This window comes from Rhinolophus sinicus, chromosome 3 (genome assembly GCF_057876585.1).
Source record: "Rhinolophus sinicus isolate RSI-liver-muscle chromosome 3, RSI-T2T, whole genome shotgun sequence".
Classification (NCBI taxonomy): domain Eukaryota; kingdom Metazoa; phylum Chordata; class Mammalia; order Chiroptera; family Rhinolophidae; genus Rhinolophus; species Rhinolophus sinicus.
In genome coordinates, this window is record NC_142503.1 from 154236682 (window position 1) to 154254480 (window position 17799).

General features: G+C 43.8%; 2 protein-coding genes across 15 annotated transcripts in view; one reads left to right on the forward strand and one right to left on the reverse strand.

Moving 5' to 3' along the window:
• Window positions 1-1756: 1756 nt before the first annotated feature.
• LOC141570579 (uncharacterized) lies at window positions 1757-16204 on the reverse strand. 8 transcript variants are annotated; one of them, XM_088797263.1, is made up of 6 exons: window positions 13340-16204; window positions 13019-13154; window positions 10413-10526; window positions 7481-7676; window positions 6008-6126; window positions 1757-3467 (listed from the first exon to the last, which is right to left on the reverse strand). In XM_088797263.1, the coding sequence occupies exon 1, from the start codon at window positions 15381-15383 to the stop codon at window positions 14568-14570; it is 816 nt and encodes a 271-aa protein (XP_088653389.1). In that variant the 5' UTR covers window positions 15384-16204; the 3' UTR covers window positions 1757-3467; window positions 6008-6126; window positions 7481-7676; window positions 10413-10526; window positions 13019-13154; window positions 13340-14567. The 8 variants fall into 8 exon arrangements, with proteins under 8 accessions (XP_088653389.1, XP_074183743.1, XP_074183742.2 ...); XM_074327642.2 differs by lacking the exons at window positions 1757-3467; window positions 6008-6126 and having other exon boundaries at window positions 7415-7676; window positions 15002-16204; XM_074327641.2 differs by lacking the exons at window positions 1757-3467; window positions 6008-6126 and having other exon boundaries at window positions 7415-7676; window positions 14672-16204.
• The window catches only part of TLN2 (talin 2), a 410573-nt gene continuing 407962 nt past the window's right edge, over window positions 15189-17799 (forward strand). For 2 of the 7 annotated variants that reach the window (XM_019755358.3, XM_074327637.2), the window contains exon 1: window positions 15189-15326. The gene's annotated coding sequence lies outside the window, so the exon portion shown is untranslated. Of the gene's footprint in view, window positions 15327-16517; window positions 16830-17799 lie in introns of those variants that run through there. The other 5 variants (XM_019755356.3, XM_019755362.3, XM_074327636.2 and 2 more) reach the window with 3 other exon arrangements.

Genomic DNA, 17799 nt, shown 5'->3' on the forward strand with positions numbered 1-17799 from the left:
AAAAAATGATTCGGTTGAAAGAGTAAAATAAAATTGTTTTAGTCTATCTCCCTTAAACGACATGACGAAGGTTCAGAGAGAACTAGTTAATGGAAGATGGAAACCCAGACTCATACCCAGGTCTTCTGGCTTGTCACTCAAGCCCCTTGCCCAAAACCATGCGGTGTTCTGCCCAGCTAAGAGAAAACGAGGCAAGGGAAAAAAAGAAGTGACAGAGAAACAGGAGAAAGATAGAAAACACACAGAAAAAGATGATTACACCCCTCCCCCCCACAAAAACGAAACAAAACAAAACAAAAAAAAAACACAGAAAGAAATATATCCACATTCTCTTGAGGATGCTGCTTCAAGGTTTTAATGCCATTGTGTTTTTACACTTGAGGCCAAAACAATGACAGTTCTGTCAGAAATCTGACCCATTCATGGAGGGGCTAAGAGGAATTATGGATAACGACCGAAAAATGGACACAATGCAAATGTCCATCAGCTGGTAAATGGATAACATGTGGAATATCCACACGGTGGAATAGTCTTCAGCACTAAATGTGCAGATACAAACTACAACATGCGCGCACCTCAAAATGCCGAGGGAAAGAAGCCAGACATGAATGACCACAAACTGTTTGATTTCATTTATATGAAATGTCCAAAATGGGCAAATCTATCAAGACAGAAAATAGATTAGTCGTTGCCTGGGGCTGATGGTGCGGACAGGGAATGACTACAAATGGGGATGAAGTTTCTTTTGGGGGTGACAGAAAATGTTCTCAAACTAGATGGTGGGGATAGTTGTACAACTCTGTACATGTACTAAAAATCATTGAATTGTACACTTAAAATGAGCGAATTTGATGTTGTGTTAATTTTACTTCAATAAACCGACTTTTTAAATAAAAAGACAAATTGAGAGGGGACTATAGCTTATGGTCTTGAGGGCACAAAAACTAACCCCCCCAAAAAATCTCCTGAGGGATGAAAATCTTGCAGCAGCTGATTTTCATCTGAAGTGTGGCCATTCTACCATTCCTGGGTTGCTTCACCGCGGGCTCCAACAGTTACCTCGAGCCCAGTAATGGGTCTGTCAATTAGTACAATACTGCCCTGAGGTTGCCCAGCACTTCCATTTCCAGGGTTTACAGATTATGAAAGCTACATAGTTGCAGATTTGGGGTGAATACAATATGAACCTTAAAACAATTCTTCTCCTACTTGGCACCCCTCATCAGAACTCCCTGCTTACTAGTGAGCCTGTATTTCTTTCTCTAGGCTGTAAATTCCGTAAGAGCAAGGACAGTAATAACCATCTTGTTCGCTGTTTTCTCCCACCACACAGCACAGGCCTGGCTCATGGTCCATTCTAAATAACAACTTATTAAAAGAATTTAGCAATTACTGGGAACCCGCTAAAAAAAAAGACACTGATTCAATGGCCATGGATTAATCCAACGATGTATTGGGAACATGCCAAGTGCTTTCCCATATGTCACTGTATTTAATCCTCACAACATCCCTGTTAGGTAGATGTTGTAATGCCATTTTTCAGTTGAAGATCTGAAGCTGAGAAAGGTTAAGTGATTGGTGCAAGTGGTGGCAGAGAGTGTATTCAGACCAAATTTTCCTGGTGCTAACTAAGTTCAGGGCGGTTTCATTACACCTGAGTTTCACAAGAGCAGAGTTGGGCTCCTGTTTTTCCATCATATATTACTTCAGATTTCTTTCATGATTTGTAACGGACACACACAAAAGAACTCTGTCAAAAGTTCAATACTTTTAATCAAAATATGTCCATAACTGTTTAGTGATAAAAAAAAATACATAGATAAGCAGATAATGCATAGACAGCTCAAAAGGTAGTTTTTCTATGTCAGAAATCTGTTCCAGGAACAGAGTAAACTACAAAAGACCTGCATATAAAAGCCTGAGCTTTGCTTAATACCCCTAACATTTAATTAAATTCTCTTATGGAAAGAAAATAAACTACCCTGGATACTTTACTGATGAACTTTTAGTAAAAGTGTGTGAAAAACCTTACAATGACCACAGACACAGATGAAGAAATGCAGTCTTCCAAAGGGAGTCATAATTGTTTTGTACATTATTCCTGATTGTCCCCTCTTGGTGTGTGGTCATCATTATGCTGAGAGAAGGAAATCATCCTTCTTCAGCTCTTTCTATGTGCTCACCTCCCAGAGTTAGCTGCTTACTCACAGCCAGCGGCTGGAATGTTTCCATCATCCTCCCTTACTTTCCTCCCCACCACTTTCTTCTATTTGTCTAACTGATTCCCTCCAGAGCTGTAAACAGGCCCATTCTTTAATCTTTGGACAAGCTATTCAACAATAATGGGACCCTTTGATATTACTTTTACTTGATACAGAAGAAGAGAAGTATGATCGACCATGTGTTCCTCTGGGTAGAGCGAGACCCAGGGTGTGCTATGTAGTGTCAGGGGCCCCATCAGACCAGTCCTCTGGTCTCCAGAGCTCTAGTCCAGGGTTTTGTTTCCTCCCATGTTCTTTCTTAGCAAAAGTAAATAGTTTATTAAAAGCCTAGTTGCTCAGGGTTTAGGAAGACTTACAAATATAATTCTAATCCATTTTGAAATCTATTTCCAATATGATAATCTCTCCTCCCATGCCTCTAATTCCAAAGACTCCAGGAAAATTGGCCTCACAACCAGTCAATACGGACCTCAAAACATTTAGGCAAGCCTAGGAGATTATTATCCAAACCAGATACATCACAGTGCACTTTTACATGTAATTCATGTTTCCCTGGAGAACTCAAACATTCTGCTTTCCCCCTTTGCCATTAGTTTTGTCAAAGGGACCAAAAAGGGGGTGGACGATGGCATGGTGGAGAGGTAACTTTTCCTGACTTGCTTTCCTCTTTTTTTTTTCTTTCAAATTTCTCCAACAGCTTTCTAGTCTGACTTGGTGAAAGGTTTTACAGATTACCATACATGACTTCAGACCTAGAAATGGAGGAGAGTGAGAAAAGCTCCTAAAGCTATCTACCTCATGTCCCCGATGCTTCCTTCACACTTCTCTGAATGGGCCCTTCCTACTTGTCACCTGTCCCAGCACTAACCCCACACAACAAAGGCGTCTTTCCCCTCTGATTCTTTTATTTCTGGTGTTCATACCCTTCCCACACTGAATGGGAAATCGCAGAAATGATGGCGTATGACTTCAGAGGCTCGGTTATAAAAGGCATTGTGGTTTCTGTTTTGCTTGTATCCCTTGGATCACTCCAGCAGTCACATGGAGAGGTCCACATGGAAAGTAAGCGAGGCCTCCTAACGACAACCAGCACTAACTTGCCAGGCACGTGAAAGGGCTGCTCCGGAAGCAGATCCTTCAGTCCCAGTCAGGTTCTCAGAAGATCGCAGCTCTGGCTGACAGCTTGACTGGAACCCCATGGTAGACTTTGAGCCAGGGTGCTCTTGGACTCTTGACCCATAGAAACTGTGAGATAGTAAGTAAATATTTATTGTTATTGTTTTGTTTTATTGGGGGAGGGGGAACAGAACTTTACTGGGGAACAGTGTGTACTTCCAAGATTTTTTTCCAAGACAAGTTGTTGTCCTTTCAATTGTAGTTGTGGAGGGCACAGTTCATTCCCAGATCCAGTTGCCATTGTTAATTGCAGGGGGCGCAGCCCACCATCCCTTGGTGGGAGTTGAACCGGCAACCTTGTGGTCGAGAGCCCACTGGCCCAGGTGGGAATAGAACTGGCAGCCTTCTGCGTTAGAAGCGTGGAGCTCCAACTGCCTGAACCACGGGGCCAGCCCAATATTTATTGTTTAATCCACTAAATCTGGGACAACTTTTTATATAACAATAGGTAACTAATACAGAAAGTCATTTGAATATATGACTAATAATAAGATAGATTTGGTTAGAAAATTAACCACTAGATTCTAATTGCTGAACTCACTTCCAGGGTAAGGAGATGGGAGATTGTGGTGAGAAAGGGAAGACCAGTATGTTTGTTTTTTAAAAGAATGTAAATCTGTTCTTTGGCTTTAGATACTCTTATTGTCTTTTTTCTTTTCCACTTTCTTCCATAAATAGGAACTATGCAGGCTGATGTTGGTTGTGGGACACCTTACTTGGATTTAGAGCTGCTGGGCTATCACTGGAAAAGTACTTGTGTGTGAATAAAGGGCAGAATCATTTTCTTTCTTTTGACATAAAAAAGACATTCTAATTCCAGAATTCACTGTAGAATAAAGTCAGCTTTGTCTTCATAAGGACCCTAGTGTCTTTAAAAATAAAAGTCCAAATAGTAACAGTAACAGTGGTGAGAAATGAGATCCTGTCATGGGACCTTCCTGGATAAAACTAAATACACACACAAACTCATAGAGGAAATTAATAGCCAATTTTTCAGGAGGAAAGGTTAATTGTAGAGACTATTTCAAGGATCAGTACTGGGAATTTTGATGTATTGGACAAAAAGAAAATGGGATTACAAGTGAGAAGATAAAATATTTGAGAGTAGCTAATTTTCTTATAAAATAATAAAGTTCAAGGGTTCTTAAATTTTAGTGCACAGAAGAATCACTTGGCAGGGGGAGGCTTGTCCAAAATTCAGATCCCCACGTCTCAACCCCAGAGATTCTGATTTAGTAGGTCTGGGATTGAGTCCAGGAATCTGTGTTTTTAAAGAGCTCAGTAAGTTGTTCGTACTGTCAAAGGTCTGCAGACTTTACTTTGAGAAAAATTGAGGTAATAAACATAAAATGCTCTACTCAAATATTTCATTGGTTAAAATTGTGAATGGTCAAGAAAGTCCAGAAACACTAGGCAAAGGCAATGCAAGTGAAGAAGCAAGTGAAACGTGACATTGACAAGTGCCCGTCAGACATTTCCACCAGCAATTGTTCTGGACTCTCCTATACACTGTCCATCTCCTAACATGGAAACTATGCTTGATGTTTAACAGTTCAAAGCCTAATCATCGCATGGTAGCAATCAGAAAGGGTGTTTTAAAATCATTTTATTATAAAGAAAGATAATAAATGCTCCCAGGGGTGTTGATGGAATATCATGCTCTTACTTTGAAATAGCATTTGACTTGCTAATTCTAAAATAAAAATTGTTTTAAAATCATTTTATTATAAAGGAAGATAACAATAAATGTTTCTGTGGGTTTTGGTGGAACCATATGCTCTTACTTTGAAATAGCATTTGATTTGCGAATTCTAAAAATACAAAGGAGGAAATTTTAAATCCAGTTTTAGCAGAAAATTCACTTTATAAGTAAACATTTTTTAAATAGGAAGAGCATGTGGGCTATAACTAGAAAAATCTTGACTGTTTTGTATTTGATTGGCAGAATTAGTTTTACTATTTATTAGTAACACACGCAATTTGGAGAACAGAAACCCTAAGGACATACAGGCACAGCACAACTTCACCATTCTCAGCATGAGCAATTTCCAGTCATTTCCACAGGTGACACACTGACAATTGGATTTGTGGAGCAGTGACCCAATTCAGTCACTCAGAGAGTGGAAAAACACAAACATGTCACAACCCAGCCACAAAAGGGAAAATGACAGTATGTGAAATACAATCACGAGAAAAGGAAGAACTTTAAGACTGAAGGGGATCATCAATGTCCAGCACCTTCATTTTGTAGGAGGGAAAGGGAACCTTGAACACATGGAAGTTTGTCTTGAACCTCATGATGTCCCAGCTGGAACTCAGACCTCTCAGCTCCCAGCTCAGTGGCCCAGGGATTACTTGGCTCGTAATGATGAAGTTGGCATTGACTGCCCCCCAGGACAGCAGCCCCTGGGCGTCATTACTGCCTCTGAGAATGGGTCTGGCTTCTCCACTGACAGGGCACGGCCTTGAATAATTATTTTTTTTAAATCATATCGGTGATTTTATACTTATGGGAAAACTTTTGCTCTTTTTTTAAAAATAACATTTTATGATTATAAATCTAAAAATAAAACATGGTACATTGTAACAATAGTGCTTTTTCTTGTTACCTGGTTTTATCATTATATCATGATGTTGCCAGTGCATCAGGTCTCGTGGCTCACGGTTTTCCATGATGGGATCTTGTCTACTTTAATCTTCCTTCTGTCCTCAGTCATCAGCACCGTGCCTAGCACATGGCAGGAACTCAATAAATATGAGCTGAATGAATGAGTTCATAGACTATATCACAGTTCAACTTATCCTTTATTGTGGCACATTGAGGCTGATCCCAGTTTTTTCACCATTATAGGTAATGCTGCCGTGAACATTATTTGGTGACTCTTTGCACCTACTCCTTATTATTACCTTGTGATCAATTCCTAGAGGTGGAATTACTAGATCAAAGGCTTTGGATACATATTGCCAAATTGCCCTTCAGAAAATAGTTCTTTCCCCCATCTTCCTGCCAATTTTTTTTTTTTTTAACGATGAAGATATTTTTCTCTTGAGAATTGAAGTTAATGCTGGCAAAACATTTTAAAAGCACTCTGCCCATTTTGATTGAATAAAAACAGCTTTCGAACACTTTCCATCTGTATTGTATTAAATCATACCAGTAATTTATCTAGAGGTGAAAGGTTACTGAAGCCACTGCAAAATCGCTTATATTCCTTGGACTTATTCTGCGTTATAAGTTTAATAAGGGGAAAAAATGTGGTTTTTGCTTGAAAGAGAGCAAGCGAGCCAAGATAGGCTGTTGTGGAACCACTGTGGGATGAAGTGACGCAGAGGCAGGGCAATATGGTGGGAACAGCTGTGGCCTTGGAGAACTTGGCAGTGGTCAGAGGCAGTGGGCTCAGAACATACACAGAACAAAGTGGGAGAATCTCCCATCATACTGTCAGGGTGGGGAGGGGGAATACACATTTTTCAAGATTCACAAAAACATAAATGATGAACATTAAACACCTCAGAATGGTTCTCTATATGGGAGCAAGGAAGTAGTCCACGGGGATCAAATATGAGAGGGACCACAACCAGACAAACGACACTGCTAACGGGCCACAAACTGAGGAGTATAAGTAAGCCGATTCCATACAAAAAGAAGCAAGAAAGAAGGAAGGAAGTGGGAGGAAGGAGGAAGGGAGGGAATGAGAGAGGGAGGTTGGGCTGTGACACCCTCTGAGCCCTGATTCTGTCATTAACCCCGGTGAACTGCCGTGGAGTCCCTCGCCTCTTCTGGGCCTCAGCTGCACCATGCCTGGGAAGGACTAGATTTCCAAAGTTTTAGCTATAGCACGCTGTGGTGCGAAGCACAAGTAGACACAAACGCTGTGGCCTAGACTCTCCTGTGTAAATGCAGGTGTAGTGTCTTTCCCATACACCCTGACAAATCCTACAAACAGAAAGCATTGATAGATTTGTAAAATAAACCATGTGCTTTATGTAAGAAGTACTTCTAGCATAGACTTCCATAATATTATAAGCAGATGTGAGCCGTTTATTAAATTTACAAACAGCAAAGTCCCATAATGACGGACCTCCCCAGGACGGCCAGCTATTCCTTGGCAGAATTCCAGCAGGAAATTTTCTGGTGTCGACTGTTCTTCTTTCCTTTTGGAACCGCACAGTACCAGACAATGGTTTAATGATTTAAATATGCCCCAAGTCTGCGGTCCATTCTCTTATCATTTCAAAGCATTGTGCTTCTATAAATCATATCAAATGTCTGAGATTCTACCAAAAAAAAAAAAAAAGAGAGAGAGAAATTAGACACAGATACTCCTGGCTATCCAAGGAAAATGTACAGCACAAAGGCAATGATACTGCATAATAAAAGCGAGCATTCATTTGAAAGGTTTATGTGAACACAAGATGATATAACACAGTCAGTTGGCTCCAAAGGTAAAGATGTGTGTGTGTGGCTGTGTGTGTAGATTCTGAATTAATCTAGTTAAAAATGACACAACATGCTCATAAGAGCAAGAACAAAGTAAATTTATTAGAGCATGTGGGGAGCCAGCATTGCCTAAAGCAATTTCCCCCTTTATTATGGAAGGGAACAGCAAGCTTCACCGAACACCTTGACACCATCTATGCTGATGGATCCCAGACTGTCACTTTCCTCCTGGTTTTCATTTGAAAAAGGAAGCAGTTTGAAAAACAAGGTTTGTCTCTGGCTTTCGAAGCACAAGGAGACCGGCCAGCTTTTAAATATTCTGTTGGTCTTAGTCAAGCTATGTAGGATCCGGTCCCTCCACTCTAGCTGCTGCCAGGAATTAGACACACACATGAAAAGAGATGAGCAGGAACAAAACACTCCTGGTGCTTTACTGATGGAGAACATTTCCTCTGTTCTTGGCTCTGCTAGTAGAGACTTGGACACTGGGAGAAACGCTGTCAGTTTCGGTATTTGCGGAGACAAAGAACAGGGCTTCAACCAGCATGGGCTTCTCTCCTACCCTGCTGCAGCCCCTGTGGACTTCAGTTCATCTGAGCCCACCTTGCACAGGGGGAGTGGTGGGTACGTGGAAAGAGATGGGAAGGTAGCGAGGAACATAGTTATGACCCCCAGAAAACAGACTTTGAGGTATGCATGCAGGAGACTGACTGGGGCTTGCTCTCAGAACCATACCTGTGAGGGAGTGAGGAAAGCAGGACAAACAAAGGAAGAGATTGGACTGTGATGCACTTACAAAAATACCCCAGGGATCCCATGGGAAGCTCTGCTGCTGCGGCAGCTCTTCAGAGTTATCTCTCACTGGCCCTTATCGCCACCCACTTCCTCCCCTGCCTCCCTCACACATACACCTCAACCATCTAGCCATTGGATTCTGGCTGTGTCCACCCCCTCGACACACACACTTCCCAGGAGGAGTGGAGAGTGTGTCAGATAAGAACCATCAGCCACAACAGTTGAGGGAAGGAGAACCTCAGCAGATGAGCTACAGCAACCACTATAAAGTATAAGATGCGTTTCAGCTATTAAGATTATACTCTAGCTGAGGAAACAAGATATGTACATTAACTATACATAGTATAAGGCAATAGATTATAAATGTCAGACGAATGGCACCAATGATATGGTTTACAGGTGTGTATGGAAACGATAGAAAGCTAGAATTATGGATTACTGGACGCAACCCACTCCATTTCCCAATGAGAATTCTCTGATGTTAAAAGTGAGGGGACATGTCCAAGGTCACGTATCTCCTGTGGAGCTACCTAGGTTTCCTGATTCCCATTTCAATCCTTATTCTCCTCCCCAGTAAACTGGCCCCTTTGGAAGTGATTACTTTTGTCAGGACTGACCTGTGTAATCTTGAATAGAACCAGGTAAGGTAGAAAACAGAACCCTCACAATAGATCCTCAGTTGCAGAAGAACAAAATTCCAACAAATATCATTAGTCTTAATCTTAAAATCTGTCAGTCAAGAAGTGGACTACAACAATTCCCCTCCGCTTATCAGTAATTTCACGTTTCATCACTTGTCTCTCTGTTAGTGGCAATGTGGGAGGCCACCATCTCTTCTGAAGGAATGGCCTCAGCTATGCTCATTTTGTGGAAATGTGAAGTGGTTTCTGAGTCTGTTCCCAAAAAACACCAAAGGACATATGGGTAAGAAACCACCAGAGTCCATACCAGACCACACTGGTGACATCCAGCCTCTGTCAAGTTTATTTGGTAAACCATAGCACTACCACAGTAGTGCTATCTTCCAAATGAGCGCATGACCTGCTAAGGGTCTCCTTTCATTCTAGAACCTTCCAGCTCATTTTCCCCATCCATATAATTTACTTCTTCAAGCACGTAGGATGCAGTGTTGGCTGTGGGGAGGGGTGGACTGAAGGGAAGCTTAGATGACACTGAAATGAGTCAATGTTAAAGATTTGGGTCTTTTGGTAAGTTACAAGTTTTTCATTCCTTCAGTCATTCCTTTAACAGATATTTGCTCAACACCTACTTTGTACTAAGTACTACTGCAAGAACTGAGGACTTAAATATGAGTAAGATACGATCCCTCAGGAACCCAGCCATCAGGAAACTTGATCTGCTGACAAGGCAGATGTGTGAATATGAGTCAAGTATAAGTGCTATGGTTAAAAACAGTGGAAACATCAGTGGTCGCATGACGCTGGAGATGGCTGCGATATAGAGTTCCAGTCATTTATTTTGTTTGGCATAACACACCATTGGGCTTAAACCACACACATCATTTGTTTGTTCATTCAGAAAATGTATTGAGGGCTTTCCATGTGCCTATCACAGTGTTAGACCCTAGAAGCACATCTGATTGAATGACCCAGCACTGTTCTCTAGAAAGTCCTTAATATCGAAAAGTTTTAATGAAAACATCTATCTTTTTTGTCTTGCCTTGTTTTCTAAAGCATACATATGGTGAGGCCACCCAAGAGTCCCATCCATTCCATCTCATGATCCCAGGTCCCTGCATCTCTTATCCAACATCTTACCTGCCCCATTGCCTCTCCTGACTGGGGATGCTCCTGGTTCTTTGCTCTTGGATCATTCTTGTGGTTCTTTTAGTCTTCTCTCACTTCACTGGAATCTGAGTTCCTCAATACACCCTAGAAACAAAGATGGTCGATTCTGAACAGTTTTTCTCTCCAGCCCTCCTCTATGGCTTAGTCACAAATTTTGTTACCCTAGCCCATCCGAGGGGAAACTGCTGTTCCCAGACCCTTCAGTGTTTCTGCCTGTTTCCTGGTCTCTGCGGAGAGCACAAAGGTAGTAGAAGTAGGCACATATATGTACATACTTTTGACACTTTGGAGCTTTTCCCACCATAAATTGTTCATGATCCAGGCCAAAGATCAATAAAGGAATAAACTGCTTTGGGGGAAAATGGGGGTGAACTGTGGGGTAAGATTGCCTCACTAACTCAGTGCGGAATGAGGTTGTTATCATAGAGTCTCAAAGAGACTTAAGAGTTACATATTTTTTTGTAAGAGTTACTGTCGTTCTCTCTCCACACATAGCTAGCAGAAGTTGTTTCCAAACTTTACAGGAAATAAAAGGAGTCCACTGATAAAAACAAAAAAATGAGTTCCATATTTAACAAAAGTTTTGATGATCCACAATGAAAACATGTCAAAAACATTTTGAACTACTGTGTAATAACCCCTTCTCAAATCGATGAGCAAGCAATCAAAACACCCTGCCTCACATATTGTTTATATTGCCATTTTATTTGGATTAAAGAGAAATCCAATTTAGCATAATAATTATTGGTATTCTTCTAGACAGCATGTTTCTTCCAAGACATTTAAAGAAGCTTCCATAGTGTGTTTTATATACCATAGGAAAAGAAAAGCTCATCTCAAGCATGTCTTGTATTGGGTACAATAATAATCATTTCCTGAATCCATGGGAGCAATTTTCTCTTAAAAACGTATTTAAATCTGCACCTGTCACTCCATCCTGCATAGTCAGGAATGAGGTGAGGCCCCATGCTTGGAGACAGCTAAAAAAACTAAAATACATTAATTCTTGCAAAATGTCAAATGGCTGCCTTTCAAATAAAATGAAAGTAACTTAGTTATATGCTGTATTGAAAGTCAGATAATATCCCCTCTGTAATTATTGGATAATATTCTCTCCTAGAACTTACAATTAGAAAAGAGATGGAGAGATTTCTATAAACCTAAAGATGCTGTATGATAATAGAAGCCTGAGTATCTTGTTTTAATATCTGGTTCTAAGCAATAGGCAATTTTTAGAAAATGTGATTCCCATATTTACCTTGTTCCGGGGAGTGGACACAAATGATTTTGAAAGGGGGAAAACGTCATGAACTGTTGGTGTATTGTATCAAAGAATCCCTAGAAGTTATCTTAACATAACATAAAATATGATCTTATAAACAAAAGTGGAACAAAATATTTGGTGGAATTTCTTTTTGCTCTTCAATATAGACAGTTGAGTTTGCTCAAGTATATATATAAGTGCACACAGGAAGACAGTAGGTTACGACTAATAGTGCAATGGGGGGAGACAAGCAATTTTTTATCATCTGGCTCTGTAGCACCAAGAAATATCTGCTTTGGTATTTATAGTTCTAGCTTATAATAAAAATGGATTTTAGTACTAGATGTATTTATTGACTTGGAAGATATCTATTTGATTTACTTCCCCCAATACTGCACTATTTATTCATATGAAATGTATATATTTTTAGTTCCTAATGACCTAGGAAGGAAGTGGGACAATATGAAGCCTTGGTAAATTGCTTAGATGGAATGAGTTTTACCTTAGGCCCTAGATACTCTAAGGTGAACTGCCACCATGTTTTCTCGGCTGGGTGGAGACAAAGCCCAATAATGTGAACTTGTTAAAAGAAGTCAGATTTTTTTGCTGGTCTACGATGAAACTATGATCACTGTGACTAGTATAAAGAGACCACCAGTAACTGACTCAATTTAGAAATTGAGTAACTCAACTACATTTAGAAATAACTATCTTTTCAGGCCTAGGAGAGGAATCTCAATTTCAGAGCACTTACTATAGGTTACTGGTAAAATCAATTTTACTTCTATTGGGGAAGTTATTGAAAAATATACTGTTGGGCTGTAGAATGGTTAGACTTGGTTTTTCTAAAGAAACAGTAAGTGAATTTGAGGTCATAGAGAAACTGAGGCATAATAAAAATAAATGAAATGCCCAAAGTCATTTGGTTAGAATCTAGGAGTAAAGCAAGGAGTTCTAGGATTGATGTTCTCACTAAAGAAAAGGGTTTGCCTGACCTCAGAGAGCCACAAAATAGTGTTAATTAGTAATGCACAGATATTCAGACACTTGCACCTCACTGCTCTTAGAATGTGGCTGCTATTTTGAAAACAATAAATTAAAGGCTATCACTCCACAAGCTCTTAGCATCCCAGGATTACGCTGACAGTCTAATAGGAGAGAGAATTTTTCAAATAACTTAGGAACTAGCCAAATAGACAGTGAACAAATTTGCTGTTTTCATGAAATGAATATTTATTGGGCACTCACTAAGTGCCAGGCCCTTTTTTAGGTAGGGAGATGCAGATAAGATCCTTGCTGTCGTGGAGCTTACCTTCAAATATTAAACAGCATCTCATTGCCAGGCAGTGGAAGAGCATGGGGATACTCTGAAAAGAGTGAATTAAGTGATGGAATATCTTGAAATGCAACAGATGTTGAGGTGCATGATGGGCCCTATGGAACAAGGTCTAAGTGGAAGGGAAAAAATGATTTTAGTTGTAATCAGTTCTTCTGCTTTGATGAACTTATGTAAACCTAGCATATGAACTACAAAAATATGATAGCTCTTCGTCAGTAAACCAAAGGACAACTTAGGTGGCATTAATTTAATGAGCTTATTACCAATCTCTTACAGAAATCAATAAACACTTACTTTTTAACTATCCCTTGAGGTGGCTTGCTGCCACCATCAGTTCTTCTGTTAGACTGATGAATGTTTTAAAAAGCTGTGGTTAAGGGCGGCTGGATGGCTCAGTTGGTTAGAATGTGAGCTCTGAACAATAGGGCTGCCGGTTTGATTCCCACATGGGCCAGTGAGCTGCGCCCTCCACAACTAGATTGAAGATAACCAGCTGCCCCTGAGCTTCAGGAGGGGAGGCCCAGATGGCTCAGTTGGTGAGAGCTGGAGCTCTCAACAAGGTTGCTGGTTCAATTCCCACGTGGGTTGGTGGGCTGCACACCCTGCAACCAAAGACTGAAAACTGGGACTGGACTTGGAGCTGACAATTAGACTGAAGGACAATGACTTGGATCCACAATTAGACTGAAGGACAACGACTCGGAGCTAACAGGCCCTGGAGAAACACACTGTACCCCAATATTCCCCAATTTTAAAAAAAATGTGAACAGAAACATTTTACTTGTGCAATTAGAAACAGTCTATACCTTACAACTTTTAGGACTTTCTCAAGTTGCCAATTAATTGGTTCTCTGGCTGTACTTTTTGATTTATAAAATTTATTTTCTGCAATAAGTTACAAAGCTGCACCCTAAGGTTATAAAGATCTCTGCTGTAATAATAAAATCAAGTTCATCAGCCTAGACAAAGACATGCTATTGTTCTTCTAGAAAGTCCAGTCTTATCCAATGTCCCAGTGGACTTCTTCAAGATAGTTTCAATTTACAAAATCAACTCACTCTCCTCCAGTTTATAGAGACAGCAGTTTCGTGCTCTGAGAAACACTATAAAGTTGCAGTAGTTTCATTTATGAGTAATTGAAGAAATTTGCTACTTATTTTCTTAGGAAGCGGGTTCTACCTTGGTCGTTTTGTATTGGGATGGGGGGAAAAAGCCAGTTCCTTTCTTATTTAAAAACTTTTATTTTGAAATTACAAAAGTAATGTGTCCCTTACAGGAAACTCAGTAACTAGAACTAAGCAGAAAAAGAAAAATCACCCATAATTCCACCAATCACTGAGAGACCAGGTAACATCCTGGTATTTATCTGTCCATTCTTTTCTGATTCCCTTCGCATATCATAGTTTTTAAAAACGGGATCACATGATAGTGTTCTGTGATTTGTCTCCTCGTCCCGCTAAAAACCTTCACATCGTTCCAGGTCATCCTAATGACTGTGTAAATGTAAGAGACATATCAATGACTATTCAAGGGCATAGTAGGCAGGAGAACATTTTGTTTTCTTACTTAATAGAGTACGTCCCCCAATCCTAAAGCGGTTCTCGAAAAATCTAAGTGACCTCTGACCAGCAGTTTCGGTGTCCGAATGTGCAACACTTGCAGAGAGATACAGTCTTCCCGCCAGTTCCCGCCAGCGGCATCGCAGCCGAATCACATAGCCGGATAAGGTCTTTTCGTTGCACCACACCTGTCTCCCTCCAGGACCTGGCCAGTGGTCGGGGGAAGCGCTCTGCGGAGCCTGGGGCCCCATCCCACAAGATGCCGCTTCCCTCCCCTCTCCCTCGCCCAACCCAATCTCCTTTAAACAGCAGAGCCCGAATTCTGGGGAGCTGAGGTCACCCTGCGCCCTCCTCTCCCCGCGACAGCCCGGCCGGCGCATCGCCTTCCCTCGCGGACCTTCCAACATCCCGATCTCCCGAGTAAAGACCCAGGAAGAGCTCGAGGGCGCGGGTACTGGCCCAGCTGCGGTGCTGCGCGGCGCAGCGGCCGGACTGGAGCCGCGCGGGGCCACGCCGTCCCCGAGTGATGACGCGCTTCCTGCCCTCCCTGCGCTCGCGGGCCGTGCGCTCGCGCTCGCCTTCGGCTCTTGTTCCGCGCCCGGAGCCAGCGGCGGCGGCAGCGGCAGAGGCTGCGGGAGCAGAGCGGTCGCCGGGCGCGTAGGGGGACGCCGGCTGCACTCCCGGGCAGGCGCTCTGCAATGAGACAGTAAATGCATCCCCCGGTAAGGCGCACGGCTCACTCGGGTTTTCCTCTTCCTCCAGCTGCATGCACGTTGCATGAATTTCTCGTGTCTTTTCCCTCCCGACAGAAGGAAAATGTGGGTGGTGTTTTCCTCCCTTTTGCATCTCGTGAGTGATGCCAATGAAGAAAGAAAAACCAAAAAACCCTCAAAGCTCCCAGATTTGATATTCTAGGAAGGCTTTTTGCAGGAAAATAAAAATAAAATAAAATTAATGCACCTGTCTATTGCACATGTATGTTTCACTGCACTCGACCCGGGTGCAGCGGTTTGCAAACAGCTTCGCAGCCGGCGCCCAAAAGCGGATTCTTGGCGGTGGGCAGCTGGTCCCCTCCGGGGTTCCCGCTGGGTTTCCGGTAACTGGGCTTTGAAAAGCAGCCTGGCCTGCCTGGAGTGTCCCCTTGGCCCCGGCCGGGCGCCCGCGCCAGGAGAGTTGGCGCGGGCGGAGCGGCTTCATTCCAGCACTGGCCGCCCCGACTCAGCGCCACTTTGCAAACAAGTCTCGGGCCGAGGCTCCGGGCAAAGACAGCCCGCCGGTGCGGAGCTCCTTGCCCAGTCCCGGACTCTCAGACCTGCCGATTCCACGACTCCCCTTTACTTGGCAATTTCTCCACCAGCAAACTGCTGTGGCTGAAGGACGCGGGCAGCGCCGGGCGGAGAGCGAGAGCAGGATTTGGATTCAGTGCCGCTGAATTTGGAGTCAGTGTCGCACTGGACGAGCGGCGCCTTCCCCTTTCTCGGCCCCACCAGCTGAAATTTCGCGCCCACAGGGAGCCCGGGGTCCTGGAGACTGGCATTTCGGGATTCCCTGAGGGGACCGAGGAACGACGTTCGAGGGCGCCATATTTTCAGTGGGTCTTGGCTGCGGAGGCGAGGGGGTGAACAGTTTCTGGGCCCCGGGGATAGTGTGGCGCCCCGGCAGGAGGGACAGGAGCGGTTTTCGCCCGAAAAGTTTGGCGAGGAGGCAGGCGCGGAGGCTGCCGCGCTGGGTCGGCACGGCGGCTGTCCCCGCAAGGGCGCGCGGGCTGCAGCGCGTCGCCAGGCCGGTCCAGCCCGGGTTGAGGGCCCCGGGCTGCCGTCAGGGACAGCGCGCTCCACTCGCCTCCTTTCCCTGTCCCGCCAAGACGCGGCGTTCGGGCTCGGAGGCGCAAGGAACACGCCCCTCTCCCCGCCGCCCCCGCTGCCCAGGCGCTCCGCAGGAGCCGTGCGCCTGGTGGCTTCTCCCCGCCGGCGCCGGGTGCAGAGCGTCTTCCCGGCGCCAGGGTTCGCCGGATTGCTCCGCAGAGCGCGGGAGCTCACTCCCTGCAGGAAAACAGGCGCCCGGGTTCGCGGCTCAGGGCCGAGGGCCTGGCTTGCCATCGCCCCCGGGCCCTAGACCAGCCCGAACCTCCACTTGCCTCCTAGGTTGAGGCGGCGACAGCAGCAGCGCCCGCGGCTGCGTGCTCTGCTGCTGCTGCTGCCGCGATGCCAGCTCGTGCAGGCGAGGTAAGGGGCGGGAGGGGTTTCCAGAAGTTGGGGCTTCAGTGACGCGTGGGGAAACTCGGATTTTTGTTGCCCGTGAAGAGCTGAGGTGACTGGTGGAAGAGAGTTGATTCAGAATCCCTGTGTCTTGTGGTGAAAATTCACCTCCGGTTATTTCCAGGAGACGAGGGGAGGAATGAGCTGAAATGTTGGCATTGTCCAAGACACAGCTAACGACAGTAGGGTAGGGATGAGGTTTTGGAGAATGGACGTCCAAATTACAAGTACCCTGGTGTGCTAAGTACCACTTACTTTGGCTTCTAAGACTACCTGGTGTGCTGAGTTATGGCATTCGTCGGATTGCGCCCTGTCTCTTGCCTTCTCTAGAGCTTGGAGTTGGCGACTTCTCAGGAGTGGGGCAGTGGGGAATCTTTACTTTTGAAATAGATTGTGATCTTTGCTTTGTGAAGGGGCAGGGGAAGGGCGTGTTTGCTGATCTACAATCAGCCGTATGCAGGAATTTGACAGCCTTTCTCCTCGGTGTCTTGTTGAAATGATGCCATTTGAGGTCATGTCAGCACTTTGGGGCTTCATCATTGGAGAGGCTTCAAGGGATCACAGAAACGGGGGATGGTGGTGGGAGGAGGGAGGGAAAGCTTTTATCTCTGAGATGTGCCCTGTGATGTCAGGGACCAGGATGCTCCTTCCTTTCCATTTCAGTAAGTGCCTCCGGTATGAATGTCAGCCATTTTCCCGTGATTGCTGATTTAGGGTATCTACACAAAAAGTGAGGGGTTGTGGGTATGGCAAGTGGCCTTGAGAGGGGAGGGGAGGGGACAGGGGGGGAGATACCTGCATGAACGCTAATTCTTTTTATTAAGCCCTAGAATTGTGGACAACACCCAGAGCCCAAGGTACATTTATCTAAAATTAGCATAACTAATTTAGGAGTGAATCAAATCAGTTGCAGAAAGCCTCCATCCCGTCTTAGAGG